The sequence below is a fragment of the Prionailurus bengalensis genome, chromosome E3 (assembly GCF_016509475.1).
Source record: "Prionailurus bengalensis isolate Pbe53 chromosome E3, Fcat_Pben_1.1_paternal_pri, whole genome shotgun sequence".
NCBI lineage: Eukaryota > Metazoa > Chordata > Mammalia > Carnivora > Felidae > Prionailurus > Prionailurus bengalensis.
This window is the reverse complement of record NC_057357.1, coordinates 18713627-18728717: the sequence shown is the minus strand read 5'-3', so window position 1 is coordinate 18728717 and position 15091 is coordinate 18713627. Positions and strand designations below refer to the sequence as shown.

General features: G+C 50.0%; 1 protein-coding gene across 1 annotated transcript; it reads right to left on the bottom strand.

The window, feature by feature from the left end:
- Positions 1 to 286: 286 nt before the first annotated feature.
- Positions 287 to 14737, bottom strand: KIF22 (kinesin family member 22). Its single transcript, XM_043560082.1, has 14 exons — positions 14635 to 14737; positions 7899 to 8094; positions 6231 to 6358; positions 5986 to 6140; positions 5540 to 5749; positions 5229 to 5459; positions 4741 to 4894; positions 4473 to 4608; positions 2706 to 2874; positions 2028 to 2196; positions 1590 to 1657; positions 666 to 878; positions 504 to 563; positions 287 to 419 (listed from the first exon to the last, which is right to left on the bottom strand). The coding sequence occupies exons 1-14, from the start codon at positions 14690 to 14692 to the stop codon at positions 372 to 374; spliced, it is 1995 nt and encodes a 664-aa protein (XP_043416017.1). The 5' UTR covers positions 14693 to 14737; the 3' UTR covers positions 287 to 371.
- Positions 14738 to 15091: the final 354 nt, after the last annotated feature.

The following is a 15091-nucleotide window of genomic DNA, read 5'->3' as shown; positions in this document are numbered from 1 at the left end:
GGAGCGCGCGCCGGGGGTACGGATGGGGCGGGGCTAAACACGAAGCGCGCGCCCGCCTAACGGTCGTCCTTCTGGGGCTTTTGCGTTAGTGTTTTGATTCCTTTCGGCCACCGTCCTTCCCCTCTCCCCCATTCCAGCGGTTTATTTACAATCCTGCCCCGCTTCTTTCCTGCTTGCTCTTCCCAAAGATGGCGCCGAAAGAGGTTACGCGGCGGAGCTTGTGGCCCATCCCAAGGGCAATTATACCCTTGGCCCCACCCCCGTAGTCCCAAGAATCAGGCTGAAGCACCAGAGTAAAAACTGTATTTACACGACACACGGTTATACGAGAATTTAAAAAAAAATGGCCAAGTGAGGAAAGGAGCCTGCAGTCAGGAGGTGTCGCAGCGATGACACGCGGCGAGACCCAAGATGTTCGCCTGCAACACAGGAGGGGAGAGCAGCGTTAGAGCTGGGGGCGGGGCACAGGCCAGGGTGAGGAGGGGGCCAGGCCGTGGGCTCACCTTCAGGAATGACTCCATCTGTTTCGCGGATATGCCCTCCACGCGTTCCAGGTCCTCCACCTGGCAGGACAGCAGCGATAGGAAGGGGCAGGGGAGGAAGGGGGGTTGCCGCGCTTCTCCTCTGCCGCCCCCCATTCCAGGCCACCCTCGCGGGGCCGTTACCTGGCTGAAGGGGCCGTGGAGCTCCCTCCAGCCCACGATGAGCTGGGCCTTCTTCTGGCCAATGCGTTGCAGGCTGCGCAGATCCCGGGCTGAGCCTTCGTTCAGCAAATCTAGTATTTTTTGGCGCCCATGGGCCAGTAGCTCTGGGCTGATCTGTAGCTCCCAGCAGTCCTCAGCCTTCTCCTCTGGCTCTGAGGCATCCAGGGACTCCAGCTATGAGGCAGGGGGAGGTGAGTGACAGAAACAGAGTTTGCTATTCAGCCTGTGGCAGCAAACTGCTTTAGACTCCTCTGCCAAGGATAGGAACCTAACAGCAGCTACCTCCCCGCCCTTCCTAGCCTCTCTTTCCTTCAAGTGTTTGTCCAAAAACCCTCCTCCCCGGTCACTCTCTGGGCTGATTCTCATTTTATCTGACTTGTGAAAGAGTGGGGACTGTTGCTGAGGACAAAGCACATAGTAAGCTCTTAAATCTGCCTCATCTCCAAAAATCATCTTTCACTCCTAGGGAGGAACACAGAAGGCATGCGATAAATGATACCCATGCCCCCAACATATCATCTCAGTTTTTAGGATTTTTTCGGTGCTGTTTCATTTCTTGAATGCTTAGGTCATGTTTCCCTAAGTGGGCTCTTAAGTTGGTAGAGAGTGGGACTCAGGCTACACAATGTACCTAGCAAGTAGCTACTGACTGAGGGTGAGAGCCATCAAGAAGAAAGGGAAGTAACAGGTGTTGGACACCCTCTCCGCTAGGTACATACTGTATGTCATCCTAAATGCCCTATGAGGTGTCTCCATATTCAGAGGATAAATAACTTGTAAATTGCTGGTACGTGTTTTGACTCCATGGCCAGTGCTCTTCTCACTAGAGCTTACTACCCACCCTTTTCCGCTCTAAGTGTAGCCGAAGCCTCCAGCTGCTCTCACCTTTCTCTTCCGGCCTTTCTTCTTCAGGATATGGATCTCAGCATTTGGGGATGCCGCCTGCTCCTGAACTGAAGGCAAGAATTGTGAACCAGAATCATGGCAGAGGCTACTTCTTCTCACCCTCCCTGGTGGCCCCTTGGTTCTCCCATTTCTGATTCCTTGGGTCGGTCCCCTCCATCCCAAATTAACCTCTTCTTTTGTTGTTTCCATGTGACCTTTCTTGTATTGGAAAGTAGTCTGTTGTTAGTCTGTATGTTAGTTAACATACTAAATGCCTGAGAACAGAACACTCAAGCTCTATTTCAGACAGTCCTCACCCCTCCCTGGGGTTGCAACATAGTGGGAGCACACAAATGACATGATGAAAGCTGCTCCAAACACCTCTTCCCTTTCCAAGATGTGTTATCTGGCCCTCCTGGTCCCCACCACCACACTTACTCAGTTGCAGGGGCATCACCACAGCCTTTTTGAGGGGCTTAGCTACTGTGACTGTGCGGCGTGCAAGCGGTCGGAGCACTGCAGGAGAGGAGTTTTCTTTATCCTTTGGGTCTACAGCCTCCTGGGCCAAAACCTTGGCTTCCAGTTCTTTTTGCTTCATCTTCAGCCTCTATTGGAAAGGATCAAGGAGACATGTCACCTAGAACCAACGACTTTCAGGCAGCTTGGATGGCAGTGGATTAGGAAAGTGAGTACAGGGCTCTGACGCCCTAGCAGGCAGGGCAAGGACCAAGGAGAGAAGCTACCAGGAGACAACTGGAGCCACTGTAATTAAGGGCTTTCTAATGATCAGGGATGCTCAGAGGTGGAATGGGCCCCTTTGTGAAACACTGAAGGGAAAGACCGTTCGAAAGTCCTAACTTAATTTGAGCTGGTGTTACAAAATGACAGTCTCTTCTATTGTTCCTTTTACCTGGATTTCCACCCCCCTCACCGCTGATCAATTATTTTCAAGGTCCAGCCACATTAAGGACATTCAAGCAGAAGCTGAAGAACGGATTCCCGGTTAGGTAGAAATCGGATGCTGGTCCAGCCTTTCAGTGTCCTTCCCTATTTGAAGATCCTCAGATTGCTTCTCAAGGCCAATAGGAATCCCAGCCCCACCTGCCCAACACTTACCTCAATCTCCAAATCCTTCTCTTCCATGGTCTTCATGAGCACCATCCGCTCTCGCCTCGGGGTGTTCAGCCCATGGGTTCCTTGGCTCCCCTGGGAGCCCAAGAGACGGTCCAAGCTGAGGAGGCGCTCCAGCACAGCTGGGTCCATGCTGCTCAGCTTCTGTAGGGGGCTGAGCAGACAAAGGTTACTCCACACCCACCTCTCCTCTTATCGCCCTCTCCACAGCAGGATTCCCTTCATTATGCCTTAAATTGGTATATTCTGTGATTCCAGATTCTGCTATTAAGTTGCTGGGCAACCCTGAGCAAGTCATTCAGACTCTCTGGGTGTAGTGTCTTCATTAAGTGAGTGAGGATCAATCACTAGGAGAAGCATGTGGGGAAAGATTCACAAAGGAAGTCATCCTCAGCAGGGCTTTGAAAGCCGCTGCAGACCTCAAATGCCAAGCCTTCTTCCCATGGGCAGTAGGAAAGGCATATTCGAGCTGAGTCCTGACTTAATCTGAGCATAATGCCTAACATTTGTTCCTTCTGCCTGGAAGTTTTCCCCTCACAATTATCATTCAAAAGTCAATCTGATACCACCTTTCCCGTAAAACCCAGCTTGATTGTATATCTTCTTTCCTATACTGTGAACTAGCTCCTCAAGGACAGGGACTGCCCTGTTCTTTGTGTGCAAGTGCCTAGGAAGAGCAGGATCAGAAAATATGGGTGAATACCAGAAGTCATTTCTTCCTTCCTGGCTCTCACAGAAGCAGCTCCTCTTTCCTTACTGCATCCTGTACTACCTACCCTCCATCATATACTGATGTTCTAGTCTTCTTCCTTTAGAGCCCGAGGTCAAGGTCTGACTAGGTCTGATGTGCCCCATCTCTGAGCTTTGCCTATTCACATGTGCAGGGGTGTACATTTCTGCTGACAAATAGCTTGGGAGAGACAAAACTGACATGGAGTTCTAAGCAAGCAAGCACCTGTTGCTATATGCCATCCATCCTCAACTACAGCAGCCTCCCCAGGGCAGAGGATGTACTAATCCTTGACCTCCTCTGGTCACCCCTATTCACTAGTCTTTAGACTTACAGTTTAGAGAGACTGTACTTGGGCTTGGGTAGAAACTGGGCAAAGTAAAAACTGTGGCTGGCTCCCTAGAATTATTAGGGGGGGCCAGGTGGCCAGACACAGAAAGCTAGGCAAGACCACTAAACAGCAGTGACCTAAGGATTCAAGCATACTGGGCCATGAGCTGGGGCCATCAGAACTAGGGAGACTCGCCATACACATAGAAGGGAGGGACTCAGTGACTCTGGACTGAGGTTAGAAGCAAAGTTAGATAGCAACGGGCTCCTTGTAGGGTCCTGGACATGCTGGACTCTAACGCACAGACTGAGAGGTCTCAGGGACACATGGCTCTTCATCTCCTCCTTGTCTCTTTGCTTTGCACTTATCCTCTAGACCTGAAAGACCTGATCTAGATTACTTTTTGAACCAGAAAGAGCTGCCCCCAAATGTGAGGTTTTGCTGACTGCCTAAAGGGATTGGAAAATGGAAAGGGAGGGGCTAGGAACTCAAGGAGGAGGCTTTCTTCAGGCCCCGGGCAGCAGCACCAAGGACAGAGTTTGACCTTAGCACTTCAGTGAGTTCGGTAGAGTAGCATTTGGGGTGAATTCAATGAGGAACAAGTTCACAGACTAAACCCACTACTGCCCTGCACCCAACCCAGACACAACAGAACAGGGAATATACCCAAGGCCCCTCCCACTCTGCTCACCTGAGTTTCTGAGAGGCAGAGGCTGGAGCTGCTGTGGGCTCAGGACTCCCAATCTCCTCTTCCTCAGGGCCTCGGGCTCTCTTTGCCTCTGATGGGCCTACCAGTTCTTTCTGAGACAGTTTAATGGGTGCCAAGACTAGGAAAGATGTGGGGCGGGGGGGGGGGGGGGGGGGGGGCGGTCAGCCTCTATGCTGATGCTTGGCAGAGTCAGCAAACTCCCCAGCTGTCCAGATCTGGCTTTTCCACTCTTGCCAACCCCAGTCCTCACCACGAAGCTGCAGACTCTCGTTGGTAAAAGGACGATTGATCACCTCCTTGGACCTGGCAGCAAAGTTCAGTGCAGAGACTGTATCTAGGTAGAAACGTCTCTCAGGGGCAATGTTGGCAATGAGGATGCTGTGGGCTGAGCCACCCAGAGAATCCTGAGGGATGGGGATGGGCAGGATAGGCAGATCAGAAACCCCACATTTCCGTTGTTTTTTTTTTTTTTTTTTTAGTGTTTATTTTGAGAGAGAGAGAGAGCGCAAGCAGGGCAGGGGCAGAGAGAGAGGGAGAGAGAGAATCCCAAGCAGGTTCTGTTGTTGTCAGCAGGGCTCAATCCCAGGAACTGTGAGATCAAGAGCTGGAGGCTCAACCAACTGAGCCACCCAGGCATCCCCCAACGTTTTCATTTCTTGACTGCTGTTCCCCACCCTCCCAGCACACCTAAGAACCTCCTTCTCCAGCCCCTTTTCGCCCTGAGGTGGGTGGCCTGACCTGCAACAGGCGAGTGAGCTTGCTGTCCCGGTAAGGCACACGAGGGAGGCCCTGGTTCAGCGCATCCACCACCTTGCCCAGTACAAACAGGGACGAGTTGATAGCTCCACTTTCCTTCAACCGCAGACCCTTGTTACCCGTACGCCGGTTGTCCTCTGAACCAGCCAAGTCAATCAGGTAGAGTTTACCCTCCCGCTGGCGGAATGGGGCCAGACGTTCCCGCTGATCCACCTGGAGTTAAGAGCAAGGACCCCCAACTTAGTTCAGGTTCTAGGGGCTTCCCGGGTCCTCACCCTGTCGGCGGGCCTCACCTTAACCAGGAGCACAGCATGACTGCGGGAGGAGCGCTGGTTGAGCCGGGTGGCTCCTACAGTCCGGTTTCTACTGGCTGGCAGGAAGTGCCGCTCAAAATCAGCGAAGCTAGTGATGGGCTTCTGTGTGAGGCCCGGAATCAGGATGTTTCCTCGACAATCTTCTCGGATCACCAGGTCTCCTGATGCAGGGTCCAAGAGGTCTAATACCTATCGGAGCAGTGAGAGGTAGGGCGGGTTCTGCAGACCCAGGCCACTTACTTCCTGGGCACCAGTCTCCTTTTCTCTGCTGGGCTGTCAGAGTTGTACCATCTGCTACCTCAACTTGTTTTTCCGGGTCTTGCCTCCTTGCTAGAGCAGAGCTTCCTGCTTAAGAACTGGATCTTATTCTGACTTTTGTCTTTTCCCTCCCCAACCAGAGTGGGGGCGGGGGGGGGGGTGCTCACCTTTTCCTGGTAGATCTCTAAGTAGGACATAGTGACAGAGAGAGCCCATGGCCGGCCCTCGCTGCCCTCCTCCCTTGTGAGCTGTAGGAGGTCCATGAGAGCCCGGGGAATCACTCCAGGTTGCTCTGGGCTGCCCAGCATTGTGTGCGTCTTCCCTGGGGAAAGAGTGGAGATCGCTGTGAGATCTTCCTCCCCACTCTGAAGCCCTTTCTGACCCATGGCTATTCCCTATCTGGCTCCCTCACCTGCCCCTGTGGGCCCATAGGCAAGCACACTGGCATTCTGCCCTTCCAGCAAGTGCCTCAGGATGGGCTGCACTGATCCCGCATAGATGTCCTGCTGAGAGCTCCTCTCTCCATAGAAGGCATCAAACCTGCAGACAGGAAAAATGGAGGGGATTAGTGGAGGGTTCCATTCTCACCCAGACTTACAGGGTAATACTAGCCACGGATTTAAAAGAGTCTCTATCCCTTTTCTTGCATAAAGACCTTAGAAAGCACCCACTGAACACCTGTCCTGTTCCTGTCTCTGTACTGGTGTTAGAAATAAAGAGATGAATCTGATGCCCTGATCTTGGGAGTTCTGTAGTCTGGTGGGATAGAAAGATACCCATCCTTTGTTGTGATTCAGGAAACGAAGAGGAGGACACACTAGAAAGAATAAGTGAGTCTGCTTGAGCAAAGAGGATTTTGCCAGAGACAGAGAGGAGAAAGATATTCCACGTATCAAAAAGAGCACACAGGGGTGCCTGGGTGGCTCAGTCAGTCAAGTGTCCAACTCTTGATTTTGGTTTAGGTCATGATCTTCACTGTTCGTGAGATCTCACAGACAGCGAGGGAGCCTGCTTGGGATTCTCTCTCCTCTCTCTGCCCCTTCCCCGCTCGTGTTTTCTCTGTCAAAATAAATAAACATTAACAAAACTTAAAAAAAAAATAGCACAGAGAAGGCATGGTGTGCAAGAGCAGGGCTTCCTGATCTTTCCCCCAACACAGTGTATATAGGAAGCAGTATTGGTACACCACGATGGCGCAGAGGATGCTGCTTCTGACTAGGAGAGACTCCACTCACCTGCACTCTACTCTCTATACTCTGGTAGAGAAGTCGTGGCTGAGGCCACAGCAGAGATTAGTATTTTAAGTGGAGTGTAGCCTGTGTTGGGGGGAATGAGGCTGGTAAGAAATAAGTCCAATTGCCAAGGGCCTAGAATGAGGTTGTCAAACTTTTTCTGTAAAGAGCCGGCTAATAAATATTTTAGGCTTGGTGAGCCATAGGATTCCTTTTGCAGCTATTCACCTCTGTCATTATAGTCAGAAAGCAGCCGTGGACCGTATGCAAATGAACACGTGTGGTTCTGTTCCAATAAAGCTTTTATTACAAAAAAAGATTCCTGGTCAGATTTGACCTGCAGGCTGTAGTTTGCCACCCCCTAGCCTAGAACGAGAGGCCGAAAAGTCTCAACTTTCCACCTCCAGTGGGGTTTTAAGGTAGCTGCCCTTGTGAGTTCTGTCCCCAAATCCGGATGGCTTCTGTCACACCCAGCTGCAGCCTGGGCTGGCTGGCTGGCTGGTCTATGTTCCTCCCACCCTTCCCACACCTCCCTGATCCTAGCTGGGGCTCCCCTGATCACCCTTGCTACTCCTTCCCCACTTTGTGCCTATTTCCCCCATGAGACTGTGAATAGTAATATAAATCTGGTTCAGCTGCCAGTCTTTCCCCAAGTATCCTACAGAACACTGGTCACAAGTGGGCACCTATGAACATTTCTGAAAGCCCGAACGAAGGTGTGGGGAACAAAGTTGTGCTATGAAAGGTGGAGATTCTAAAAAGGCACGTCTGAGAAACTGTCTGGGCAAGTGATAACATGAGCTAGGAGAGAGGAGAGGGACAGGAGGGAAGAGTGGCCTGAACCTTACTGGTATTTGAGAGTCTCCTGGTGGTTCCTCCAGTTGGCAATCTCTAGTGAACAGCTGTCCAGGCCCCGCACACAAGGGGGCTCACCTGCTGCAGCTGTCCCATCCACAAATGGTCGCAGCCTCACGGCCACCCTTACCCGAGCTGGAGGTGGGCGCCGGCCAGCCCCCACCTTGCTTAGCCGACAGCGACCAGCTCCTAGAGGAGAGAAGGGAAGTTTTTAGGCATGAAATATGGTGGTAGCACAGAAGTTGCAGGAGCCGGCTTTGCAGAGAGGTAACGGTAGGAGTCTTACAGGAAGAGCTACTTGATAGAGCTGAGCTCTGACGGATGAATAGCAGCTTGCCCAGCATTCCAGGCAGAAGGAATGGCATATGCAAAAGCATGATGGTGTGAAAGCATGGCCCCCTGGAGAACTGGTGAGGCGGGACTCTGTGTTCTGTTAGTGAGGATGACCAGAGAAGGGCAGGATGGAAGACAAAGATGAATCAGATACATGGTCTCAGGAGGAGTACGGTGGGGGTTGGAGGACAGAGATTACCTACATACAGGTCAGGGGTTGCAAACCATATCATGTACTTAGCAAACATTAACAGTAACATTAGCATTAACATTAACATTAACAGTAAGCACTGGCTACATGTCAGGTACACTTTAATCTTTCATGGTGTCCCGTGGTGTCCCCTCTTAGTGCCATTTTACCAACAAAGAGGCTTATGGAGGTGCAGCAGCTCTTCTGAGCACGTCGGTATTTTACACCTGGGGCCTTGTGGCTGTCGCACCTTGTTTCATAGCCTACATTTTGTCTTTTTGCTCCTCGAAAGAGTAAGCACAGCCTGAAAACAAAACAAAACCCCAGCATCTTAAGTAGACTAGAGACCCACATAACCTTGACAGAGGGGCAGGGAAGATGGACTGGAGGCTAAGGTCGTGGGGACACCATGGGAGGGCCAGGGGCCACAGCTCATTTCGGGGAAGCTCTTTCCACCCTGGCTGTAGTGTGGGTGTCCCCAGCTTGGCCCAGTTCTTTCCTTGCTCCACAAATAAGTCCAGTGGGGAGTAGATTGTCATGTTTACACAAGTAACCTGGAAGCTCTTGTTAAAATGCCGATTTCACTTCCGTCCCTGGAATGATGCCTGAGATTCTGCATTTGTAACAAACTGCCAGATGGTGTGGATGCTGCTGGTAGGACATGCTTTGGATTGCCAAGGTGTTGTAGACCAGCATCTTGTAAGGATTAAAAGAGCTGACATTTGCCCCTCCCAAAACCAGTCAATGAACTGCCTGACTCTTCTGTGCTTCTATTTCTCACCTGAGGTTTACAACACACACTTACCTGTACATGTGTGTTACATACACAAAACTGATGGTTTTCTCTTGATGGAGCTTATGTGGGTTTCTTTTGTTACCCAGTTCTGTGATGCTCTAATGTTTGCATTAAAAAAATAAGTAACACTGTGGATGGACACCTTTGTTTGGAAGGGATGAGGTTGAAAGGCAGCCCAGTCCCTTTCTGCCCCAGCTCAGTCTGCAAAAGGCATTAACATGCAATCCTCCTCTGTTGTAAGCTTTCTGTTTAGTTTGCTTCCAATAATTAAATTTAAGTCATTAAAAAAAAGAGAGATTATAAATATTTTTATCAGAAAACACAAGATAAAACTTTGTTTTTTCAACGTTTATTTATTTTTGGGACAGAGAGAGACAGAGCATGAACGGGGGAGGGGCAGAGAGAGAGGGAGACACAGAATTGGAAACAGGCTCCAGGCTCTGAGCCATCAGCCCAGAGCCTGACGCGGGGCTCGAACTCACGGACCGCGAGATCGTGACCTGGCTGAAGTCGGACGCTTAACCGACTGCGCCACCCAGGTGCCCCGAGATAAAACTTTTTTAAAAAAGCCTGTTTTGAGGGGGGCGCCTGGGTGGCTCGTCGTCATCTGACTCTTGATCTCAGCTCAGGCCCTGATCTTAGGGTCATAAGCTCAAGCCCCATGTTGGGCTTTGCACTAGGCGGGAAGCTTACTTTTAAAAAAAAAAAAAAAAAAAAAAAAAAAAGCCTGTTTGGGGTGCCTGGCTAGCTCAGTCAGTAGAGCATGAGACTCTTGATCCTGGGGTGGTGAGTTCGCACCCCACAGTGGGTATAGAGACTACTTAAAAAAAATAAAAATTTAACAACAAATAGCCTCCTTATTTTCATGAGGACTGAATGAGCTAAAAAATATCTCATGAGGAGGGCATTTCTCTATTTTATGGTGGAGGATACCACACAGTACCTCACAGCTAACAGCAGAATTCCAACCTGGATCTCTTTGCCTCCAAAAATCTGCTTTCAGTGAGGATGCCATATTGCCTATTGGGAAAGTTCTTGGCATCTCTGACTCTCTCCCTTTTTCTAGTGGTAACAGCTGGTTGTCGGGGCCATAGGCCTCAGAGAAGGCAAGAGGCTGGTATGTGTGACCAACACAGGAACAGCGAGATGAAAAGGTGGGCAGACTACCCTTGCTGAGAATCTTACACATAAGGCATGCCCATAAGCGGATGGCCTACAAAACCCGGGCTTCTGCTCCCTTATCTGACAAACGAAGCCAGTAATACCCCTTCTCATTCCATGGTTTACAAGGCACTTGGGCATCTAGTTTTCGCTCGATCCTCAGGAGTCCTGAAAGTCCGTAACAAGAGAAACCTGCAGATGCACCCATGCAGGTGAGAACACTAAAGTGCAGAGAGGTTCACTGACTTGTCAGAAATGTGTGCAGGGGCTTCTCCTTGCCTATCTTTCCCAGGGTTTGGGGGAGAACAGAGAAAGTTGGCAGATACAGACACATTTAAGGAAGTTTAAGGGGAAGGGGAAGTCTGTGGTGATGTACTTGGGTCAGACAGAGCTGAATTTCAATTCCAGCTCTAACACTTGTTAGCTTGTGACCTTGGGCAAGTGACTTAACATCCAGGTGGTCTGGTTTTCTTTGTTTATACAATGGGGTGGGGTGGGCCTCGGAGAGGCTTAATGAGAATTAAAAGAAGTAACATGTAAAATACCAACACAGTAACCAGCACACAATAAGTAGGTTCGTTATTCAAGGTAAGATGGCCTGGGTTCAAAGCCCAGCTCTGCCACTTACAAGGAAACGGGTACATAATGGTCTATTCCTGTGCCTCAGTTTCCACAATTGTAAAATGGGAATAAATATGTACTCGCTGGGTTGCTAAGGGAATAAATGAGGTAATTCATGTCAAAGTGCTCAGAATGGCATTTGGTACATTGGTAAAAGCCTTGGTGTTTTATTTTATGTTCATCTTTCATTTTCCAAATGTGGAAACCTCAGTATAGAGAGGTTGGCTAACTTGCCTGTGGTCAACAGCTACCTAGTGACAGAGCTTCAAATGAAGGTCTAACTCTGAAGTTCACTGTATGAGTCCCCAGACCTTCTCAGCTCATCTTTGTATCCCCATGGGCCTGGGAGTCAGAGACAAGTTCCACCCACCCAGTAGCTGTGTGAGCTTGGGAAGCCTTCTTCACTGTTGCAAGCCTCGGTTTCTCTTTATAAAATAACAGTATCATAAGATTGTGAGAAGTCAAAAAAAGAATGTACATACAATGTTTGGCACAGTGGGTGGCATCAGGGGCTCAGTAAATATTAGTTATTGTTATTATTGCACTCTTTTACTTATTTACTCTTGTTACCCACTCCTCCAGGTAGCAATTCACTTCAGCCCTCACCATTCAGCAGGGTCACTAATAACCTCCCTAATGCTAAATCCAGTGGACATGCCTGGTCCCCAACCTATTTGACTTCCCAGTAGGATCGGACACCCTCGATCTGCCTTCCTTTGAAAAATACATTTTCCCCTAGTTTCCATGCCAGAGGGCCAAGGTGAACAGCTCTCTGCTTACTCCTTCTAAGTTTCTGCCAATCTTAAATATTTTTCCAGGCTCCTTCTATCCTTTCTCTAGCCTGAGGTCACTCAACTTTGGCCCTAATATTTTGGGCTACATAATTCTTTGTAGTGAGGCTGTCCTGTGCACTACAGGGTGTTTAGCACATCTATGCTAAACACACATGCCAGTAACATTCTGCACCCCCCCCCACCTCCTCTTACACCTCCTCTTGAAGTCGTAAGGTACTTCAAACCCCACCTATCCCAAACTGAACCCTTCCCCATCTCTCTTGCCACCTGGTCCTCCTCCTATGCTCTCTAGTGTAAATGAATGGAACCAACCCCAAAGACGGGAGTCTTCCTTAACTCCAGCTTCTTTCTCACCTTCTACATCAGTTATTCAGTATCTGTCAATTCTGCCTTTTTAGAGGAGTCCACTTCTCTCTACCCCACTGCACAATCTTCGCAAAGGCAACCATCATCTCAACAGTCTCCCACATTGGTCTCCCTTCCTCTAGTTTCACTCCCCTCCAGTCGCTCTCTTCCCACTTCCTCCCTTGCACTATAAGCTCTCAGCCACAATGACCTTCCTACAGTTCCTACAACATGCCCAGTTCTCTCACACCTCTGGGCCTTTGCACATGCTATCCTCTCTCCCCGAAGTATCTTCCTTCTCACCACCACTCGCCATGTGACTGAGGTAAATACATCTTACTTCCTCTAAAAAACCCTCTTTTGTAAAATTACTCTCCCATGAAGTTGTGTCCATGGCTCTCTGGCTCCTCCATCCAAGCACTCATGACATCCCACTGTAACTGTAGATGTGTCTCTGTGCTCCATCTGACTGTGAACTCGGTGACAACAAGTCTTACTCTGGTCACCTTTATATCCCCAGTGCCTGGCACAGAGTAGTTCTCAAGGAATATTTGCTGAACAAATTAAGTTTTGGTGAATGAACATAAAGCATTGTCTTGTTTCTTGTTTTCTTCATAAAAATGGCTCCCTGCCATTCCTGTCCCAAAGCTCACAGCCCAAGGGAGAAGGAAAGGAGAGGCACATGTATACAAGTGCTTATAGTACAAGAGTGTATCCCTTTCATCATAAAAGCAACTTTAAGGGTTGGGCAAGGCTAGCACTTACTTCTTCTAATTTCCTCCCTCTCACAATTCCCCAACTTCATTTGGTTTAACTCCTCTTTTATTGATGAGGAAATTGAGCCAAAGACAGCATCATTGGCCTCTTTATACATCATAAATAAATCACTCGGTGGTCTTTTCATCCAGCTGAGGCCTGATAAACTCCTATCCGACCCTTGAAACCCACTTCAGGGGCGCCTGGGTGGCGCAGTCGGTTAAGCGTCCGACTTCAGCCAGGTCACGATCTCGCGGTCCGTGAGTTCGAGCCCCCGCGTCAGGCTCTGGGCTGATGGCTCAGAGCCTGGAGCCTGTTTCCGATTCTGTGTCTCCCTCCCTCTCTGCCCCTCCCCCGTTCATGCTCTGTCTCTCTCTGTCCCAAAAATAAATAAACGTTGAAAAAAAAATTAAAAAAAAAAAAAAAAAAGAAACCCACTTCAAATATCACTTCCGTTAATTAGGTCCTCCCAGAATATCCAAGGGTTTACTTCAGATTTTACACTCTCGATCGCAGTTTATACATATCTCTCATTGCTTTTCATGATAGCATATATTTATACGATTATCCACTGAAACAGATTATAAACTTGTCTGGGAGAAGGGTCAATATTCATTCAAGCATTTTAACCATATCTACTATGTACCAGGCACAGTGGGTGTCAGAAAAGTGAGGGGAGGGAGGCTGTGCTCCGAAAGCAGGAGTATCATGTGCTTGGGCATAATGGTTAAGAGCAGAGGCCCTAGAGTAGGACTGCCTGAGTGAGAATTCAGACCCCAATATTCACTAGTTGTGTTAACTTTGAGCAAGCTATTTAACCCATCTATGCCTCAGTTTCCTCATCTGTAAAACAGGGACAATAACAACCAACCACCTCATAGCATTGTGTAGCAATTAAACGATTCATCACCACAAAGTGCTTACAACTGTGCCTGGCACCTAGCAAGGGCTCAACATGTGTTTGACATTCTGCTAGACAACTTTGTTTCTCCACGGGGCCTGACCAACAGCAGGGGACTCAAATCAATTACTATGGCATCTACCGTAATCAATGACCAGAATTCAGGGGACAGGAAGAGAGCAGAGACATCTGTAAACAAACACTCACAACATACAAGATTCGTAATGTCCCAACAGCCTTTCCAACCCTAAAATAGCACTGACTTCCACGGCTAGAGCGAAAGGAAACAGTCCCTTATTCCCCCTATTTGTGATCTGGGCACATCTTATACTGTCGACTCACACCCAGCTGCTGTGCCTCGGCCTGCCCTCCAGCGTCTCCCAGGGATCTCCGCTCACCCGAACAGCACGTCATACACAGAACCCTCCCCTCGCAAAATGCGCATCCAGCTCCTTTCGTCTGGTCCCTATGGGTCAGTGTCAGCTACTCTTCGCTCGCTTACTCATATAATCTCCCGAGATGGGGTAACTGTCCCCATTCTACAAAGAAACTGGAAGCTCACAGAGGAAAAGTGCGCTAGGCTCAAACAAAGCTCTATATCGGAACTGGGTGTTTTAACACGGTCAATTGACCCGCACGGGGGGCTGGAAACAAGTGAGACGGGAAGAGCGAGGTGCGCTGACCAGCTCGAGACTCCCACCTTCCCCTCCCCTCCCCGCCCCCGCGCCATTTCGGCCTCTCCCCGACAACCCGCAGAACCCGGACCAGGCTCCGGCACATTACTCCACCAGGTTCCAGACTTCGGCGTCCTGCCCAGGCCGGGCTCGCGTACCTGAGATCGCCGCCGCCATCTCGCGTCGCCTCAGCTGCGCGGTACCCCCCGCGTCCATTCCGCTCCCTCCGTTGGCCCGCCTCTCCCATTCGAATTTCCCGGTGCCCCGCCCCCCGTCCTGGCCTCCACCAATCACGGCTACTCGCTACCGGAAGCCCCTGTTTTGGTTCGCAACCATCCCGCCCTCTAGGGCTCGCCTCAGGGTCCTGCAAGAAAAAGTTTCCCCTGGCGGAGGACGCATGCGCGCAGGATGGCCACCCAGCCGTGGACGCCCCGGCGCTCGTCGTGGCTTGAACTCTGGCGCCCGAGGCTTGGGCGGCGGTGGCGGTCGGAGGAGCCGCTGAGCGCCACTGGGCACTGGACTCTCTGTACCTTCTGGCTTTCGGATTTCGAGTCGTAGATTTGCGTAAGTCCAGACTTTTCGCCTCGTGTTTCCCCCTCAACCACGAATTTTGGT